Source organism: Bubalus kerabau, chromosome 1 (assembly GCF_029407905.1).
Source record: "Bubalus kerabau isolate K-KA32 ecotype Philippines breed swamp buffalo chromosome 1, PCC_UOA_SB_1v2, whole genome shotgun sequence".
NCBI lineage: Eukaryota > Metazoa > Chordata > Mammalia > Artiodactyla > Bovidae > Bubalus > Bubalus kerabau.
In genome coordinates, this window is record NC_073624.1 from 90,360,296 (window position 1) to 90,378,187 (window position 17,892).

At 42.9% G+C, this 17,892-nt stretch overlaps 1 protein-coding gene across 3 annotated transcripts; it reads right to left on the minus strand.

The window, feature by feature from the left end:
* Positions 1–1,203: 1,203 nt before the first annotated feature.
* On the minus strand, positions 1,204–9,691 carry ASB8 (ankyrin repeat and SOCS box containing 8). 3 transcript variants are annotated; one of them, XM_055582093.1, is made up of 5 exons: positions 9,536–9,672; positions 8,616–8,749; positions 6,393–6,552; positions 4,793–4,897; positions 1,204–2,967 (listed from the first exon to the last, which is right to left on the minus strand). In XM_055582093.1, the coding sequence occupies exons 3-5, from the start codon at positions 6,519–6,521 to the stop codon at positions 2,335–2,337; spliced, it is 867 nt and encodes a 288-aa protein (XP_055438068.1). In that variant the 5' UTR covers positions 6,522–6,552; positions 8,616–8,749; positions 9,536–9,672; the 3' UTR covers positions 1,204–2,334. The 3 variants fall into 3 exon arrangements, with proteins under 3 accessions (XP_055438068.1, XP_055438061.1, XP_055438058.1); XM_055582086.1 differs by lacking the exon at positions 8,616–8,749 and having other exon boundaries at positions 6,393–6,556; positions 9,536–9,691; XM_055582083.1 differs by lacking the exon at positions 8,616–8,749 and having other exon boundaries at positions 9,536–9,689.
* Positions 9,692–17,892: the final 8,201 nt, after the last annotated feature.

Below are 17,892 nucleotides of genomic sequence, written 5' to 3' on the forward strand. Positions count from 1 at the left end.
TCTGCCCAGACGGACACCCGGGAAAAGGCAGCCCATGTGTTAACTCCGTGTACTTCCCTTCTTGGGTTCTCTTGACTCTGTACGCAGGGTCCCAGAACACAGGACACCATCCTCACCCTCATCCCACAAGCAGTCCCTCCCTCATCCTCTGTAGCCAAGGACACGCCCATCTTCCCTAAGCATAAAGTTATGTTTTACCTCTTGGTCATACACCCATTACCCAGCTTTGCTTTTTTCCCAGCCATTCCCTAATCTCTACTCCGACAATCCAGGGTTCTTCCTTCTCAACTTTTCCCCCTGTGCTCCTTTCTGGATGAAAGCCAGACTCCATCTCAGTGGGGTGACATGCCTGGAAAACAGAGACATTCAATTCTGGACCTAGTTTGGTGGGTTGGTTGAAATGCTGCTTTGGAAAACCACGAGTTCTTGGTCAGCTCAGTTTGTTTTCTGTTCCACACTTCCTCATTAGCAAGCACCCACGTAATACAGCTGGTCCTCAGGACTGCGTCTGCATACTGTGCCCTGAACTGATGGGATGCTGCCCTGTCAATGAGAGGCTTGAGATTAGAGTCCAAGAATCAGATCCTGGCTCTTGGCACAAGCATACGTATCTCTCCCGCTAACACAGCTTCTTCACTTGCTTGCTGAAGCAGGAAGGAGGTTTGGGGTTTTCCAAGGAACAGAGGAAAGGACTGTCTGCTGCTGCTGCTGCTAAGTCGCTTTAGTCATGTCCGACTCTATGCAACCCCATAGACGGCAGCCCACCAGGCTCCCCTGTCCCTGGGATTCTCCAGGCAAGAACACTGGAGTGGGTAAAGGACTGTCCAGTACTTCACTTTTGCTGGCTATCCAAAGTGTAACTACTACCCCCTAGAAACAGTTCTAAAAAATGACCGAGAAGTCTTGTCAGAGTCCAACATTAATTAAAGCAGCCAAATGTTCTCTGTACAGTTCTTTAAGGGGAAGAGAAATTAATAAATATCAAGCACCATTATCACTGATTCTTCAAAACAGCCTGTGCAGGTGGTGTGACAGCCTCAGAGATGGCACTGGGACTCAGGACGATGATGTAACGAAAAGTAGGAACAGTAGAAATTTCCAAACTTGCTTTTAGATCTTTTTATTTCCTTTTTTTTCTGTACGTGAGCAAAAAACACCAATAACAAAAGGACAAAAGCAGACATACTTTTTCAAATTAGCTGTGTCTCCAGATTCTGTTCATTTTTATTTATAGTTCCCAATCAATTAAAAAAACAAGTCTTTCACATTTGCATAAGGTCATCTAGAATCAACAACTTGATCTAGCTTAGGAACATGAAGAGTACCTAGACTAAGTATTGTTCACTAAAACAGATCTCTTTTGGGAAGGTGGGTCATCTCAGAGGAAGCTCTTAAGAGTGCTCTTCCCCCACTCCCCAACTCCACCCACACCACCAATGTCTTTTTGTGTAGATCAGTAAAAAGCAAAGTTTCCAAAACAACTGAAAACAAACTCCAAACTCTTAGCAGAGTGAGTGAAAGACGCATGAGAAAAGGCAGCCCAGCCCATGTCCTCCCCTGCTAGAGCAGACACCTCCCTCTATGGTGGGCGCAGCAAGAGCCTGCCAAGCCAACTGGCTGTCAGGAAGAGAAAGAACTGCATTTGAAGAAAAGTTCTTAGGACTGCTTAGAACCTCCTATCTCCTACTACATGGACAGCAGCAAGATAATCTTTCTAAAATAACATTGCTGAACTACTGTAAGCCTTGGGCACACTCATGGAAAAGGAGCAAAAACTGCCCTTCCCTTCAGTGGTGAGAAGGGGCCAGTCCCTTTTGAATGCCCAGGGATGATTCTAGAGACATCCGGCCCAGTTCTGAACCTGTGCACCATCTGAGGCGGTAGTATCTTCATCTTTGGGCTGCAGCTGTTAGCTGGAATTTTCTTAAACTTCTTCACAGATCAATTCAAATGTTGCTAGAGGGATTCTTCCGAAAGTTAATCATGTTCCCAAAGGCAAACCAAATGCACATGCTATAAATACTCTTCATCTGCCCAGAGAAATTCAGTCTCACTGTTGATTTCTTTCCCTAATGAGGGTTGGGGAGAACTCTTCCTTTGCAGGGTGCAATATAAAAGGCCCAGTAAGCAAGAAACAGAAACAAAAGTGAGGGACATTTTTTTGTTTGTTTGCTTGGTTTGGGGAGGGGAGGTGATGTGAAGGTTACTGTTGTGACATGTTGCCTTGAAATATAAACCACACAACAGGAACAACTGCTTTTCCTGTTTTCCAAGACAGACGGTGCTGCAGGGCAAAACCTTACGCAGAGTTGCCGGCCTGACGTCTCCTCCAGGCTATTCTACGAGTAACAGGTATTCCTTCAGAGAAGCTGGCAGAGGAAGGCCCTTGACGGCATCTGGCAGATACTGGAGTCCCAGGCTCCGGCGCACAGCATAGCGAGAGAGTGTTTTTAGAGTCCCTGGGGCTGAGCACAGAACAGTCAGCTTTTCACACAGCTGTTGGTCTTTGGCCACTTCTCGTGGCATGGTGCCATTTTTTCTTAATTCAAAGTGTCCAACAGCTCTGTGGAGGAGCTCAAAGCAAGAGTCCTCTTTCTCTGTCCCAAGCCCCCTGACTAGCAGAGCCACCAGGCGGGAGATGGGCGTCTGGCCTTTTAGGTTGATGACTCTGACCTCTGCACCATAATCAAGAAGGATGCTGACGCTCTCAAGATTTCCCTTCATGGCAGCCCAGCTAAGCGGGGTGTCATTGTTGTAATCCAGGGCGTTGACAGAGGCCCCGCTCTCTAGGAGGGCCCGCACACACTCAGCATTGTTCTTAAAGGCTGCCCAGTGAAGTGGGGTGTCTCGGTTACCATCCAGTGCATTGGGGTTTGCACCATACTCCAACAGGACCTCCACACAAGCCTCATCTTTCTCAGCTGCGTAGTGGAGGGCTGTTCGGTTGTAACCATCCAGGGCATTCACCTGTGAAGAGGGAGCAACTATATTACGGTGTATGGACAATGGGCGGGCAAAGAGGCTTGCATGTGCCTAGTCACTGTCTTTGCTATGTAATTTTCTGAACATGCAGGTCAACAAGCAATTCCCAGGGAGTTGTGCTCAGGATGGAGCTGAGGAGCAAGTAGGAAAACAATAGTCCCCAAACAACCAACACTCTATTATGTCCATTGGTTAGCTGGCCTGCATCATCTAGGATTTTGCTGCCACATTCTTATTTACTGTTCCCTAGGACCTCTACCACACAGTAAGGGGGAAGAAACAGAAGTCTAAGTACTTGTAACTACTCTGAAAGACATTTATTGAAAGGCAGCTTGAACATACTGGCCAGAGTAAAGGTTCTGGATTATTCTACTTATCCTGACTCACTCTGTATCCTGTGGCTAATGGCAACCAGACTGAAAAATAATGAAGTCAAGTTTCTGCCCATGTAGCTCTGCTGTGTTTTTTAACCACACAGAGCAGCTCAGAACTATTCATCCAAGTCAGCCCCCTGCAAACGTGTGTTGTGGGGCCATGAGAGAATCTGGAGGAAAGCATGCCAAGGAAAGAGCACAAATCCTCCAATGCTGAAAAGCCGCTGGCTTGCTACTCAGCATCTCCTATAATATTTGGAGGCTACAAAGATTTCATTTAAATCCTAGGTTTAAATAGTGAATTTTCTCCCCCATAAAATGCACTAAAAAAACCCCACCCCTGAAATATTTAATCTTCAATCTTCTATTTAGCTAAAAACTGCCCCCTCACCCCGGGGATAGCCTCACTTTCATCATTGCTATTCATCACTGGCTTTCACTTCAGGGTCACTCACAAAAGTTACAGGATGGTTCACGACAGGCAGAGAACAGCATGGTTGTGTGGAGGTGGGGATGCTGGGGGCTAGAGCAGGCTTACCCACCGGCATGTCTGGGGCCTGCACACCTGCTTCATGGCGTCTTTGATTCAAATGACTGCCTCAACCTGTGCACCCTGAAGATGCCACAAAAGCTGTCAAAACTGCTACTTTATTTATTTAATAGGCACTCGTTTAGTATAATAATTACTACATGCCAGTGTTCTAAACAGTTTCAACCTTATGAAGAATACACCATTTATCATCCTCATTTTATAGATGGGGAAGCTGATGCAAAGAAAGGTTAAGTAACCTGTTCAACATCACAAAGCTGGAAATGACAGCTGGAATTCAAATCCATGAAGTCTGGGTTCAGACTCTCTCTTCTTTTATTCATTATACTATGCTGCTTCTTGCTAATGCCAATAAAAGTTAATCTATGTTTTTTTTTATGTTAAGATACATTAGAAAGACGATAACAAGATATGGTAAAACAGAAAAAAATGAATGGGCAGAAAGAGCACAAGTTGCTCAATCCCGAGGAAGGGACTGACCCACTGACTTATTTTCCATTGACAGACATGTGAGAAGTGCACGCTGGTGGCAAGTCTCAAGTGGTTTAGATTGAATCAGGGTTGAGGGGACTGAACAGTCAAAAGAGGATTAAATAGAAATACAAACAACCCCAGAAGGAAGGCTGGGAGATTAAGGGGAGATAAAAATTACCTCTTCCCAGAGCCATGGTCAGTGTATGAAAGAAAGGCAACAGAATGAAGTACTTTGGATGATTTACCATTACATTTTGTTTGAACATTGGCCACACCAAAGTTACCTAGAAGGTGGGAGCAAGAAGGTGGGAGCAAGAAGGTGGGAAGAGATAGGAGAAGAGACAAAACATTTTAAGGAAGTGTGAAGCCCAAGTTTTAGTGAATCACTGATGTGACTGTTAAAAAACATTACCTCAGCTCCCTTTTCCAGCAGTAACTCCACACAGTCCGCATCGGACACCATGCAGGCACAGTGCAAGGGCTTCAGCGTGCCGTGGGTACAGTTCACATCTGCTCCCTAGGGACAGAAGGAAACTTCAACTGTGTGCTCAGCTCTGGCTCACCATGCAGGACAAGACTCAGATCAATGTCTGGGGTGGGGGTGGGGAAGGGCTCTAGCTCTGACTGTATTGTAAATATACGGCCAGCCCCAGTGCCTATTCCTATTAATTAAATGAAATTACAATGCCAATATCCAAACCAATACACTGAATGCACTGAAGATGAATGAAAGGAACTGTCGATGCCTTAGATCAAGTCATTGAGTTTCTCCACAAGTTAGCCTGAAAGATGGCCACGGGGATGGACATCACTAAGGACATAACCTTGCATGTAAAAGCAGTAGAACCTTATCACCAGGCAGGAAAGCTGGAAAAGCAATAGACTTTCTCTGAAAGTCTGGAAAGCTCTGAAAAAGTCAGGAACACGTCTTTCAGAGAGAAGCCAGGAGAACTGGCATGCTCTTCTTGCCATCTGACAGATGACCGTCACTAACAGTAAGGTCATCTTAATGTTATGTCTTTGTTTATAAACATATATAGCATATACTTATAAACTAAGTGGCCCCTTGGCATCAGCATTCTCTGCCACCTAGCCCCCACTGGTACTTCTGTTTCATATCTGATGGAGGAGCTGGAGACACCACGGTCTGACCAAAGTCACAGAATGACTCAGCAGCAGAGCTGGAATTAGAATGTGACAAAGTTTCTACTGCTGAGTCTTCTGATACCATTTTTGCTAAGAACAAGCTAATGCTGTCTGACTTTTCTTCTCACATCTGTGCCACACAACTCTGAAGCAGCTACAGAGCTCTAGGCTGTAACCAGGATTCTAGAGCTGTTTAAAAGAATGTACAGAAGTAGCCACCTGGATACATTCTCTAGAGATAAAAAAAAAATTACCCTGTAACTTCTCTTCAACAGGAATAATATACAGAAAAGCATCAACGCCCCTTCCAGGATACTAGCCATTTAAGAGAAGTACAGAATAGTACTGGTTAGACAGCAGACAGTTAAAGTGTTTCCTTAAGTCAAAAATTACCATGCATTTTAGGGATTAATAATCTCTATAGAACTGTAAGTGGTAGCTGTTGTTAGGATAGAAGGCCAGTGATATCCCTCCATGTAATTATTATTATAAACTACAAGGGTTTGAAAACCACTAATGCTTTGCTTTCCTCCTTCTTCCCTTAGCACAACATGTGTAGAAGAGTTTGAGCTTGCTGAATCCCATATGCCCATACCCAGAGAGAGATTTCACAAAGAGCATGAAACTAGGGTTATCTAGAACATAATTCCCAAAGAAAAATATCATTTGCAGAAAGTGAAAGGCAGGAGGGGGAGAAGCAAAACATATGTTAATGGTTAATACACGTTAGAATATTGTAAAAACTGTAAAAACTCCCTGTGATCTTGTGGTGAGTCAGAGCTGCAAATCTGTAATCTATTAGGATTCCCCAGGAACTTTCCCACCTCACCTCCCCAAGGACTCCTGCGTCAGCCCAGTACACTCACCCCTCTGATGAGGTCCTCTACATTGTCGTGTGGGAAGGAGCGAATGGCAGCGATTGTTCGGATTAAGCGCTCTGAGAGAGAGTATTTGCTCTGAATGCTCTGCATAATATACCACATACTGGAACTCATCAAGGCTCAGAGTACGTTCACATGCTCCAAACTGCCTGAAACAAAGATGTTTTAGGCATACACAATACCACTGAGCACACCTGTCCTTAGGGTTAGAGGTTCTCTAAGGCCTTCCCACTAGTAAAACCAGATTTCAAAGAGTCAGTGACTCATTAATACCATTTTTCCTAATCACAAGAAGGAGAATAATGATAGTTGCTGAGGGAGCTGGGTAAACTGGACGAAAGGATTCTGACCCTGGGAACCCCGGCTCTACTCTCTGACCTCATCCTGCACAGGACTTCCCCAAATGCTCCAAGCTCCCCATGGAGCTCTTTATGGTTTAAAAAAGACCAAGCCAGGAAAGGGATTCCTGTAAAGGCCAAGGATTTCACAAAACATCTGTTTTCCTCCTCTGAACTATGTGGTCTTTATTATCAGCACCCCCTTTAGGTTACTTGTTACATTTGACCTTGCAGTATAGTTATGTTCATACTGTTTTTCCATCTAAACTGTAATCAATTGGGAGGCAAGGTTCTCCTCTTCTACTTCTTTAGACCATCTCAGGCCAGCCAGAGTCTCACAAAAAGTAGCTATTTAATAAATACTGGTTGATTGACTAAAGGGTATAGGAGTGATTATTACCTGTGAGAAGAAACAGAACAAATGCATTTATGTTAATGATGACAAGCCATCTGTGAAATAGTTTAAAATGGCTTTAGCAAAGAAAAAAATGAGAAGTTTTTGAGGTGAAATTCTAAAATAAGGAAGGAATGCCAAAGTATAATTACTCTGGGGTCATCCATATAAAATTAGGAAAGAAGTTTAAAAGTTCTGACTAATGATATATGTTTGCAGTTGCAGGAAAACAAGCAGATTTAAGAGTGAAAAATGAATTAAAAAATTTAATAATTGGCCATTTGTGACAACTGAGAAGTAGACCTGAGTTCTGTGTTGGAAGAAGAAAATAATGCAATATGGGCTCAGACAATAAAGAATTTGCAGGTCTGGAAGATCCCCTGGAGAAGGGAGCGGCAACCCACTCCAGTATTCTTGCCTAGAGAATTCCATGGACCTGGCGGGCTACAGTCCATGGGGTCATAAAGAGTCAGACACAATTGAGTGACTAAACACAACACAATCAAAACAATACTTAAATTCAACTATGATAAAAAGTTTTGGCTCTCTAAGAGCCATATACCAGTTGGGGAACATTTAAGATTACAGCAAAGAAGGCAGAGCATTTCTATGAAAAAGCATATATCAAAAACTGTAAAGAAAGCATGGTATGCTCTCTAGGTGTAACCATTTAGTAATCCAGGATCCTATCAAACCACAAGCTCCCTGCCAGTAAATACAGTGTTATTTTTAATAGTGCCTGGCACACAGCAGGTTCTCAATAAATATTTGTTGAATCAATGTAAAGCTTATTACTTAGGTCCCTAGAAAAATTTAAGACTTACAGTAATTAGACATCTTATGCACATGATGATTACTAAGGGAAAAACACTAAAATTATTTTGGTCATTTCAAATGATGTAACTTCTGTGATGGACTCTCCCCTTATACATTATGTAGTAATACTATAAACTCATCCATCTTGCTACTGGGTAGCCATTTATCTGTTTAAAACATATATAGTATTAATTAATGGAATTTAAAAATCAACCTTTGGCCACCTCATGCGAAGAATTGACTCATTTGGAAAAGACTCTGATGCTGGGAGGGATTGGGGGCAGGAGGAGAAGCGGAAGACAGAGGATGAGATGGCTGGATGGCATCACTGACTCGATGGACGTGAGTCTGAGTGAACTCCGGGAGTTGATGATGGACAGGGAGGCCTGGCCTGCTACAGTCCATGGGGTCACAAAGAATCCGACGCGACTGAGCGACTGAACTGAACTGAACTGAACTGAAAAATCAATTCATAGGTATCAATGATTCAAATTAGGGTATTCTCCCTACTTTATTAAGAACAAAGCTTATTTATTCTTAATAAGCTTACACACTTGTTTATTTGCCTCTCTGAAATTTTCCAAATAGTTTAGACTTGGAATACGTTTTAATCTTTGCAACAGCCACGAAACTCCTCAGAGACAAGAGTCTGTATCTTACACTTCATTGTTGCAAGGAAAAAGGGGAAAAGGTACAGATGCATTCGAGTCAGCGATTCCAAGAACAAACAGAGCATCCAAAGTGGAAGGCTTAGCCCAAAGTGGTTCTGTTAACCATTTCTGGGTCAAGATAATCTGAAAAAAAAAAAAAAAAAAAAAAAAGACTAGACCCTTGCAATCATTTTCGGAGCTTTCTTGGACTCCAGGCTAAGAAATCCTAACTGAGAATACAACCACTAGTCCTCTGCGGCTGCCTCAAAGCTCCTGCTGAAGAGTGCAACTTTGGGGCACATTGACAACATTCACTGTCAGGAAGGATCACGAAATCTAGACTCGACATATCGCCAGACAGCAGCCTGTCCACGGTTTGACCCTCTGTGGCCCCTTTCCTCTGCTGGAGCAGAAAGCTCCCTCTCTCCCATTTTCTTCCACTTCGGATCCGAAGAAAACACCAAGGGGTTTTTCTTAATGCGAAGCTAGAAGCAAAGGAGGGGACAGGCGACATTCAGCAGCTCTGGTGCTAGGGAGGCCGGGCTTTCGCCCATGGGCTGAGACGCCCGCGACCCGGCCAGGCGCGCCCCGCCCCACCGCACCAGCTGAGGGGGCTCGCGGCAGCTAGGTCTAGCCGAGTCTAGGGGGCGGAGGGCGAAGACATGTGGTGTCACTTTCCGCACGGGCTCCGCAAAGACCACAGCAATCCCAGGAGGTCTCGCGGGGCCGGTACTGAAATGGGGGGTCACGAAATCTCCCGGGGAGCCCCAAAGGCGTAGCAATCCCCGCCCCGATCTCTTTAAAGCCCGGGACGAGATTCCAGCCTCGAGGGCTGGCAGATCGCGAGCGGGGAGTGGAAGTGCTACTGTGCGTGGTGCCCGAGGTTAGGAAACCTGACTGCAGATATTCCTGCCGCGGGGCGACACTCACCGAACCGTAGAGCTGACCTGGGTGGTGAAAGCGGCTGTCAAGGCGTGACCCGGAAGCAGAAGTTGTCTCCCGAGGGCTGCTCTGTTTACAGGTTGGGCGACTGGGATGCGCGCCTGCGCACTGACCACCGTCCGAAGGCGGAACGCGCCTGCGCAGACGTGCGAAGCCGCTTCCGTCTAACCGGAGTTTAATCAGTTTACTTTCTAGCCGCGGCAAAGGCTTTGGCGCATGCGCAATGTGGCGCTTTCGGCCGCCCCTGCGGGGCTCGGTCTGTGGCGGTGGTGGGCAAAGAGCTCATCAGCTGCAGGCTGTTGGCCCGACTCTGGCAGGTGTTGTGCCTACGTGGACCAGGCTTGCAACAAGTTCATCCGAACCCTCCTCTGCCTCCTACTGTCCCCATCTGATAATCGGACCTGAACACCCCTTTTCCAGATTATTCCCAAACTTGCGACACTGATTCTATTGGTTTGGAGACTAAGCTGTTAGTGAGAAGTATCTTTGGCAAATAAGAGACTTCCAGCATTTTTCATAAAATATTGGAACGCATTTATGCTTCTGCGAATATTGTCCACTCTCTATATTAAAGATAAACAAGCACTCAAGAGGAATACTAGTCCAAATGTTGAGGGCTGAAAAAAGATGTACATGCTTAACATTAATCTTTCCCAAGCAGAGATGCTGACACCTCCGAGTGAAGAATTTTCCGTGCAAAAAAAATATTTCGAAGCCAGCGGCACGTAGTGGTCCATGCACAGAGTGAAGCAGACCACACAGGCAGACTAAGTGCTATATCTACCCTTCAGCCACTCCCCAAAGCTTGCTCAGAGAAACAGTACTTTACCAGTTTGAGAGTGAAACAGGGCCCAGAAAGTTCTATTTATTGGTGAGGAAATGGCGAACTGGAAAGGTTCAGCGAGGCTCCTGAGTTCCAAACTCAAAAATAATTTTTCTGGGCAGGAATGTGTCCCCCACCTCCTACCACTCTGCTATAGTGAGATAGTTAAGTTTTTCAAAAGGAGATGAAACCTAGATTTAAAAAATGTGAATTGCAAATGTTGGCAATATTTGTTTTAAAGAAAAGTTTTAGAGGGAACATTCAACTTGCAAGCCACCAATTCCAGACTCTGGGACTAAAGGCTGCTTTGGTCATTGGCGTGCATCCTAAGTCACTTCCATCGTGTCTGCTCCAGGCAAGAGTATTGGAGAGGGTTGCCATGCCCTCTTCCAGGGGATCTTCCCTACCTGGGGATAGAACTGGGGTCTAGGTGTGTCTCCTGGCAGGAACTGGTGTCTAGGTGTGTCTCCTGCATTGCAGGCGGATTCTTTACCAGTTGAGCCATCTGGGAAGACTTGGTTATTGGCAGCTCTGTGGAAGAGGGGTTTAGGTGTAGCCCTCTGATTGGGAGTGGTGGTGGTTTAGTTGCTAAGTTGTGTCCAACTCTTGCAACCCCATGGACTGTAGCCTGCCAAGCTCCTCTATTCATGGGATTTCTCAGGCAAGAATACTGGAGTGGGATGCCATTTCCTTCTCCACTGTTTGGGAGTGAGTCTGGGGTATTGACTTGAAACTGTAGCCATGTATTAACTACATTGTTTTTAATTCATATGTTTACTTGAGAAAGTTTCAAGGAAATTGAATGAGATTATGCAGGTCAGGAAGCAACAGTTAGAACTGGACATGAAACAACAGACTGGTTCCAAATAGGAAAAGGAGTACGTCAAGGCTGTATATTGTCACCCTGCTTATTTAACTTCTATGCAGAGTATATCATGAGAAACACTGGACTGGAAGAAGCACAAGCTGGAATCAAGATTGCCAGGAGAAATATCAATAACCTCAGATATGCAGATGACACCACCCTTATGGCAGAAAGTGAAGAGGAACTCAAAAGCCTCTTGATGAAAGTGAAAGAGGAGAGTGAAAAAGTTGGCTTAAAGCTCAACATTCAGAAAACGAAGATCATGGCATCCGGTCCCATCACTTCATGGCAAAGAGATGGGGAAACAGGGGAAACAGTGTCAGACTTTATTTTTCTGGGCTCCAAAATCACTGCAGATGTTGACTGCAGCCAGGAAATTAAAAGACACTTACTCCTTGGAAGGAAAGTTATGACCAACCTAGATAGCATATTAAAAAGCAGAGATATTACTTTGCCAACAAAGGTCCATCTAGTCAAGGCTATGGTTTTTCCAATAGTCATGTATGGACGTGAGAGTTGGACTGTGAAGAAAGCTGAGTGCCGAAGAATTGATGCTTTTGAACTGTGGTGTTGGAGAAGATTCTTGAGAGTCCCCTGGACTGCAAGGAGATCCAACCAGTCCATCCTAAAGGAGACCAGTCCTGGGTGTTCATGGAAGGACTGATGCTGAGGCTGAAACTCCAATATTTTGGCCACCTCATGGGAAGAGTTGACTCATTGGAAAAGACCCTGATGCTGGGAGGGATTGGGGGCAGGAGGAGAAGGGAACGACAGAGGATGAGATAGCTGGATGGCATCACCGACTCGATGCACATGAGTTTGGGTGAACTCCTGGAGTTGGTGATGGACAGGGAGGCCTGGTGTGCTGCAATTCATGGGGTCTCAAAGAGTCAGACATGACTGAGTGACTCAACTGAACTGAAGCAACTTAACATGGACTGTAGCCCACCAGGCTCCTCTGTCCACGGAGATTCTCCAGGCGAGAATACTGGAGAGTGTTGCCATGCCCTGCTCCAGGGGATCTTCCCAACCCAGAGATCAAACCCGAGTCTCTTATGTCTCCTGCATTGGCAGGTGTGTATTAATCTGACTCGTGAAACCTTAATTATAAGATGGCAAAATCTATATAGTTTCTGTTCCATTTTTGTCTTTTTTTAAAAAATAGTTTTACCTACTTTCCAAAACAGGATAAAGTCTGCTGTTTCCAAGCTTTCATTTTTAAATGTTATTTGTATTATGAAAATGATCAAGCATACAAAAAAGCTAAGTCGAATAGAATGATGAACTCTTTATAGCATTACCTATGTTTAAGAACCTCTAAAAGCATCTTACAAGAAAGACAGTACCCATCTGCCAGTACACATTAACATTTTTGCTAGGTATTTTAAATCTATTTTTTATGTTTCTTTGTTGTTTTGTCCAGCTTTAGGGTTTTGAAATAAACCACTCAAACAATATCCATAGTACCCACAGCTTTAGGAGAAATCTTTTCTGAGGTTTGACTTGACACCCCATAAGTTTTCTAAAAACCTGAACAATCTCATTTATGTATCCATTTCTTCCTTAAAAAAAGATGAAAATTTCCCCTGGTCATTATCTCATTCATTAAAATTTCTTGGTTGCTAAATGCTAAAGTATACAGATTCTGGGAAACACCAAGCATCATATAAATTAGGGATGCTTAGTATTCAAGGGAGTGAAAAATAGCCCATCCATATGTATTATTTTATAGATGTATGAAATACATGTACAAAAGACTCTATGTTATAGAGTCTCTGAGAATCCACTGCAAAATCAAAGGTGGTTTCAGACCCTTTAATTCATATATTCAGCAAACATTTATCGGGCACCTACTTTGTTCCAGGCTCTGAGCTCAGCAATGCAGGGAGGACAGAGATGCAGAGACACATTTCCTTATTATCAAGGATCGAGAACAGTCAGTGGCAATTAAAGATCACCATATTTCAACTAAAATTTTAGGTACAAAGTTGATGTTGAAGGACAGTTCTACTTCGTGGTAAGATCAAGACAGCATAGAGAAAGAGGGTCTGTGGAGAGGTTTCTTGTGTTTGTTTTGTTCAGCTCCTGCTCCTACTGCTCCCAGAATGAGGTAATGCTGGTGCTACGTCTTCTCAAGCCTAAAGAGGCGCTCTGTGGAACCCAAGAGTTTGGGAATTGTTTTTCATAGTTGTAAAACACAGAGAATTGCACTGACTCTTGTATATAAATTAAAGAAGGCAGTGGCCATAAACTAGAGGTGACTGCCCTGGGATTCACCAGCACTCCCAGATTAGGTAGGGATGACAAATGTGCACATGTTGTCCTGGACCTGATGTGGGCCACACAGAGGACAGTCAGCATTAGGCCTGCTGGCCCATTCAAAAGACTTGACTAGAGGTGTAGAGGTACCCAGTGAGCAGAAGCTAGAGATGAACACAGGAGTCCTAGAATCTACAGAGGTTGTTGTAGGCAAACATTTATGTCTGTCTAGACCAAAGGCACTCAAGGAAGAGGTCTCTAATGATGGGAATCTCCAAAGAACCTCTAAAAGCACAAAAACACCCATCTGTCAGACCCAGTTGTATAGACCAATCCTATCAAAACAGAACTTCCTATCCCCTTAGCTGTCTTGCCTCCTTCTACTTTCACACAGCAGATCAAATAGCAGTTAGCTAGTGGAGAATGTCTATGGGGTCGCACAGAGTCGGACACGACTGAAGCGACTTAGCAGCAGCAGCAGCAGCAGTGGAGAAGGAGGCAAGTTGAGGAGAAAGCTGAAGGCAGGACTTGCATGGGAGAGGGGGGAAGAGGGCTTACACTAGCATCTTAGAATGAAGACTGAAAGATTTGATTGCCATCTTGGACTAGAAACATTCTAATTACTAAATAGACTCTCTCTTTCTCTCTCTCTTTTTTTAACTTAAAGTGGCCATTACTTAAAATACTGTACATTATTAAAGAATAAGCCAAAAAGTCAGAGAATCTGCTCAATTTTTCATTTAGGGGCATGAGAAAATTATCCCCTCCAAATAAATCTTTTTAAAAGACAGCAAAAGTAAAAAAATTAGACTGGTATATGTATATGTATAGCTGATTCACTTTGGTGTACAGCAGAAACTAATGCAACATTGTAAATCAACTAACTTTAATAAAAATTAATTTTAAAAATTAAAAAAATTAAACTGGCATTTTGATAATATCCCATGAATCTTGAATTCAATATCCCAACTCTATCTCTATAAATTTCAGTTTGTTATTTCTGATCTTCATGCTTTGATGACAAGTGATTCCCTGAGTTTTTAAAAAAAAAATATTTTGTATCTCTCATAAGACTTTTATTTTTTCTTCTCACCTTTGCTAGTTCTAGTTCTGTTTTGAAGAAGTCTTCATTAGATGATGTTGACTGACAGTACAACTAGTGATCCTATTTTCAGACCTTGGCATAAACTTGAACTTGAAATTTGATAATGATGTTTTACTTGTAGTGATTGCTGCTATCACCGTTCAACATGTATCAGCATCCAGTCTCCATGGATAGATGCCATCAAGCTTGCAGATCTTGGTGTCTTGCTCCTTGAGCACTGCATCAACTTAACAGCCATGAGCTTTTTGTGCAGTTTATTTTTGGAGTGAAAAACTCCTTTTTTTTCACCAGCTGGTTCCAAACCCTTTCCTTCTGAGTGAAGTCCTCTAGAGTGGCAATTCTTGGAGGAGAGGAATTCTGCCCTGCCACTTCTCTAAGTGGTAACATGAAGCCTTTCACAACAGTTTTCTGGCTTCTGGCCAGAACGCATCAATAACTCTTTTGTCTAAAAAGGCCTCATCCTTTTTCAGGGGCTGTTTCACAAATATTGAGACAAAAGTTTTCCTGACACCCTTCCTAGAGAAAGGCAAGTTAAGTAAGAAGAGATTCCTTCCAAAGAAGCTTTTTCGTATCACCAAAGGAAAAGAACCAAAAGGAAGTTTGAGAGACCCTAAGAGTAAAGGAAAGAGAGGGGATCTGTCAAAATTAACAATGTAGAGTGAAAAAGTAAGATCCAAAGGTCAGACTAGTTGGGAAAAATAACTGTCTTTTATTAGTATAATAGTGCATTTTTCTCTATTTTGAATTTCTTTAATTTTAGGGGTTATCACTTGTAGTGTATTCCTTAATTTAGAAATAATGAAATATCCATGCAAATACCATAGGGACCAGGGTTCCAGTTCTAATAGTAGCTCTATTTACCTTATTTGTCTAAGCAAGTTACACACCTAAGCCTCAATTTATTGATGATTGAACAATAGGATGAGGGTAACAACACCTACCCCAACAGTTAATTTTATAAAACTTAGATCATATTTGTGAAAAGTGGTTTTGTAAACTATATAAATATTGGTCCTTATCTATGTCACTTTTGTATTTGTTCAAGGAGGTTACCAAATGTCTTGTTCCCACAGTTACACTGTAAGCACCTCTACTGCAGGCAGTTAGACTTCCTGCACTCACCTCTCCCCACAGCACAGCCCCAAACGTGCAGTAGGTATTGGATAAATGCAAACGGAATTGAACTAAGTGAACCAATTTATCAAAGCCTGGGGTAGCAGAATGCCTCTATGTACTGGTCCCTGATCTTGAGAAAGAAGTCAGTGGTGCATTTACAAGGAAAGTTGAAAGAAGATTTTCAAAATAGAAAAAAAAAGTTTGGGGAGGTATAATGTAAACCTCATGAAACTTTTTATAAACCTTGTCCTAGAGAAAGTAGTTCAGGGAGGAAAAGAACAGCATTAATGTGCAGCAGGGGTAGTTCCCCAAGACATGTCATCAGGATTAAACAAGGCTTCTTTCAGGATTGCTCAAAGGCAGACGTGCTCTCAGTATTCAAACTTTGTTTCTCCTTTTTCCTTTTAAATTTCCCCAAGGCTTAGGGAAATTTATGAATCACTGTTTTTTAAATCAGCTTTTCGTCAATATTTTATTATTTTTTTGAACCTACAGATTACCAATATTTTCCAGTATCAGAATGATTTTGCTAATTTTGAGACTTTATAAAGAAAGACTGCCTGAGGGATTTTGAAAAAATGCTAAAGTAAAAATACAAGTCACAATTTTAATGATAATATTCAAATTACAAAGGTGCTGTGTTTAGTCACTCATTTGTGTCCGACTCTTAGTGACTCCATGAACTGTAACCCGCCAGGCTCCTCTGTCCATAGGATTTCCCAGGCAAGAATACTGGAGTGGGTTATCATTTCCTCCTCCAGGAAGAAGATTTTTCAAGATTGTGCGCAGGTAGATTTCCTAGCAAACCAAGACAGGAGTAGACAAACTCCAGCAGGAGAATTTTTAAAATCCTTCAGGGGAAGGAAGTTAACAGAGGAAGTGCCCACTGCTTGGTTTCAGTGGGTGGTTCATACTGATCTGGAGAGTCCAACTAGCAAGGAAATGACTGGATTCTCTGAATCAGTTTTAGGCGGTTGTGAAACAATTTATGGTTAATCTCATAGTTTTGTGCTGTCTTCAGGCTTCTGCTACTTCTAGTAGGAGTATGTTTCCCCCTGGAGGGCAAATAGAGCATTTATTCCTTCAGGCTTCTTACTCAGAGTTCAGTAATTAATAGGTTTTTCCCCCTTCCTTCCTTCCTTCATCTGTTCATTCAACAAATACTTATTTAATCCTATTACTTTGCTGTTTGTTGTAATAGATGCTGAAGATATAGCTGAAAATAAGGTCAACATGTTCATTGTCTCTATGGAAATTATAGCCTAGTGTGAGAAATGAATGTTAAAAAATCACCTGAGTGCCTAAATAATGACAATAGTAGTAAGTTACATAGAGGAAAAGTGTGGAGGATAATATGACTTTCAATAGAAGACCTCAGTCATACAGGGAGAGTAAGGAAAACTTCCCTGTGACCTGGAAGATAGATGGATATAGCCAGATGAAAAGTGTGGAGGAGGTGTAGGGAGTGGGCCTTCCAGCAAATGGAAAAGAGTATTCAAAGATTTAGAAGAGGGAAAGAGCTTAGGAAGTTGGAAGAAACGAAAGAGGTCAGAATAAGTAGGCTGGGGCACAAGTTGAGGCTAGAAAGGTGCAAATGCTGCAGACCAGGCAGGGTTTGTGGGACATGTAAAGGAGTCTAAACTTTATCCCCAAAGAATAGGAGGCTATGGATAGATTTTGCGCAAGTGACATGATCACAGCTGTGCTTCTAAAGAATTACTTTGATTTTATAATGAAGAATGGATTACAGAAGGAACAGAGTAGGGAGTAAGACAGAGAAAAGAACAATTAAGAGATGCAGGCAAGAAATGATGGGAAGTTGAACCAGAGTAGTGGCCACAGGAAGGGAGAGGAGTGGGTTCATTTGAAATATTTTAAGGTCAGAATTGATAGAACTTGGTGATTGACTACAAGCTGGATTGGAGTGGTTACAGCTTGCCAAGAATGAGTCCTAGAGTTTTGCTATGAGCTCGTGAACGAATTGAGGAGCTGTTTACAAAGATAGGAACTGAAGAATAAGCAGGTTATGTGTGGTGAGTGTGTATGGGAGTGTTGGGAGAATCTGATTAAAGATCAGTTTATCAAATATTTACTGAGACTCCTACTGTATATCAGCCACTGTGTTTAACACTAGACCCTGGAAGTGAAAAAGTTGGAGCCCATACAGGACCCTCATC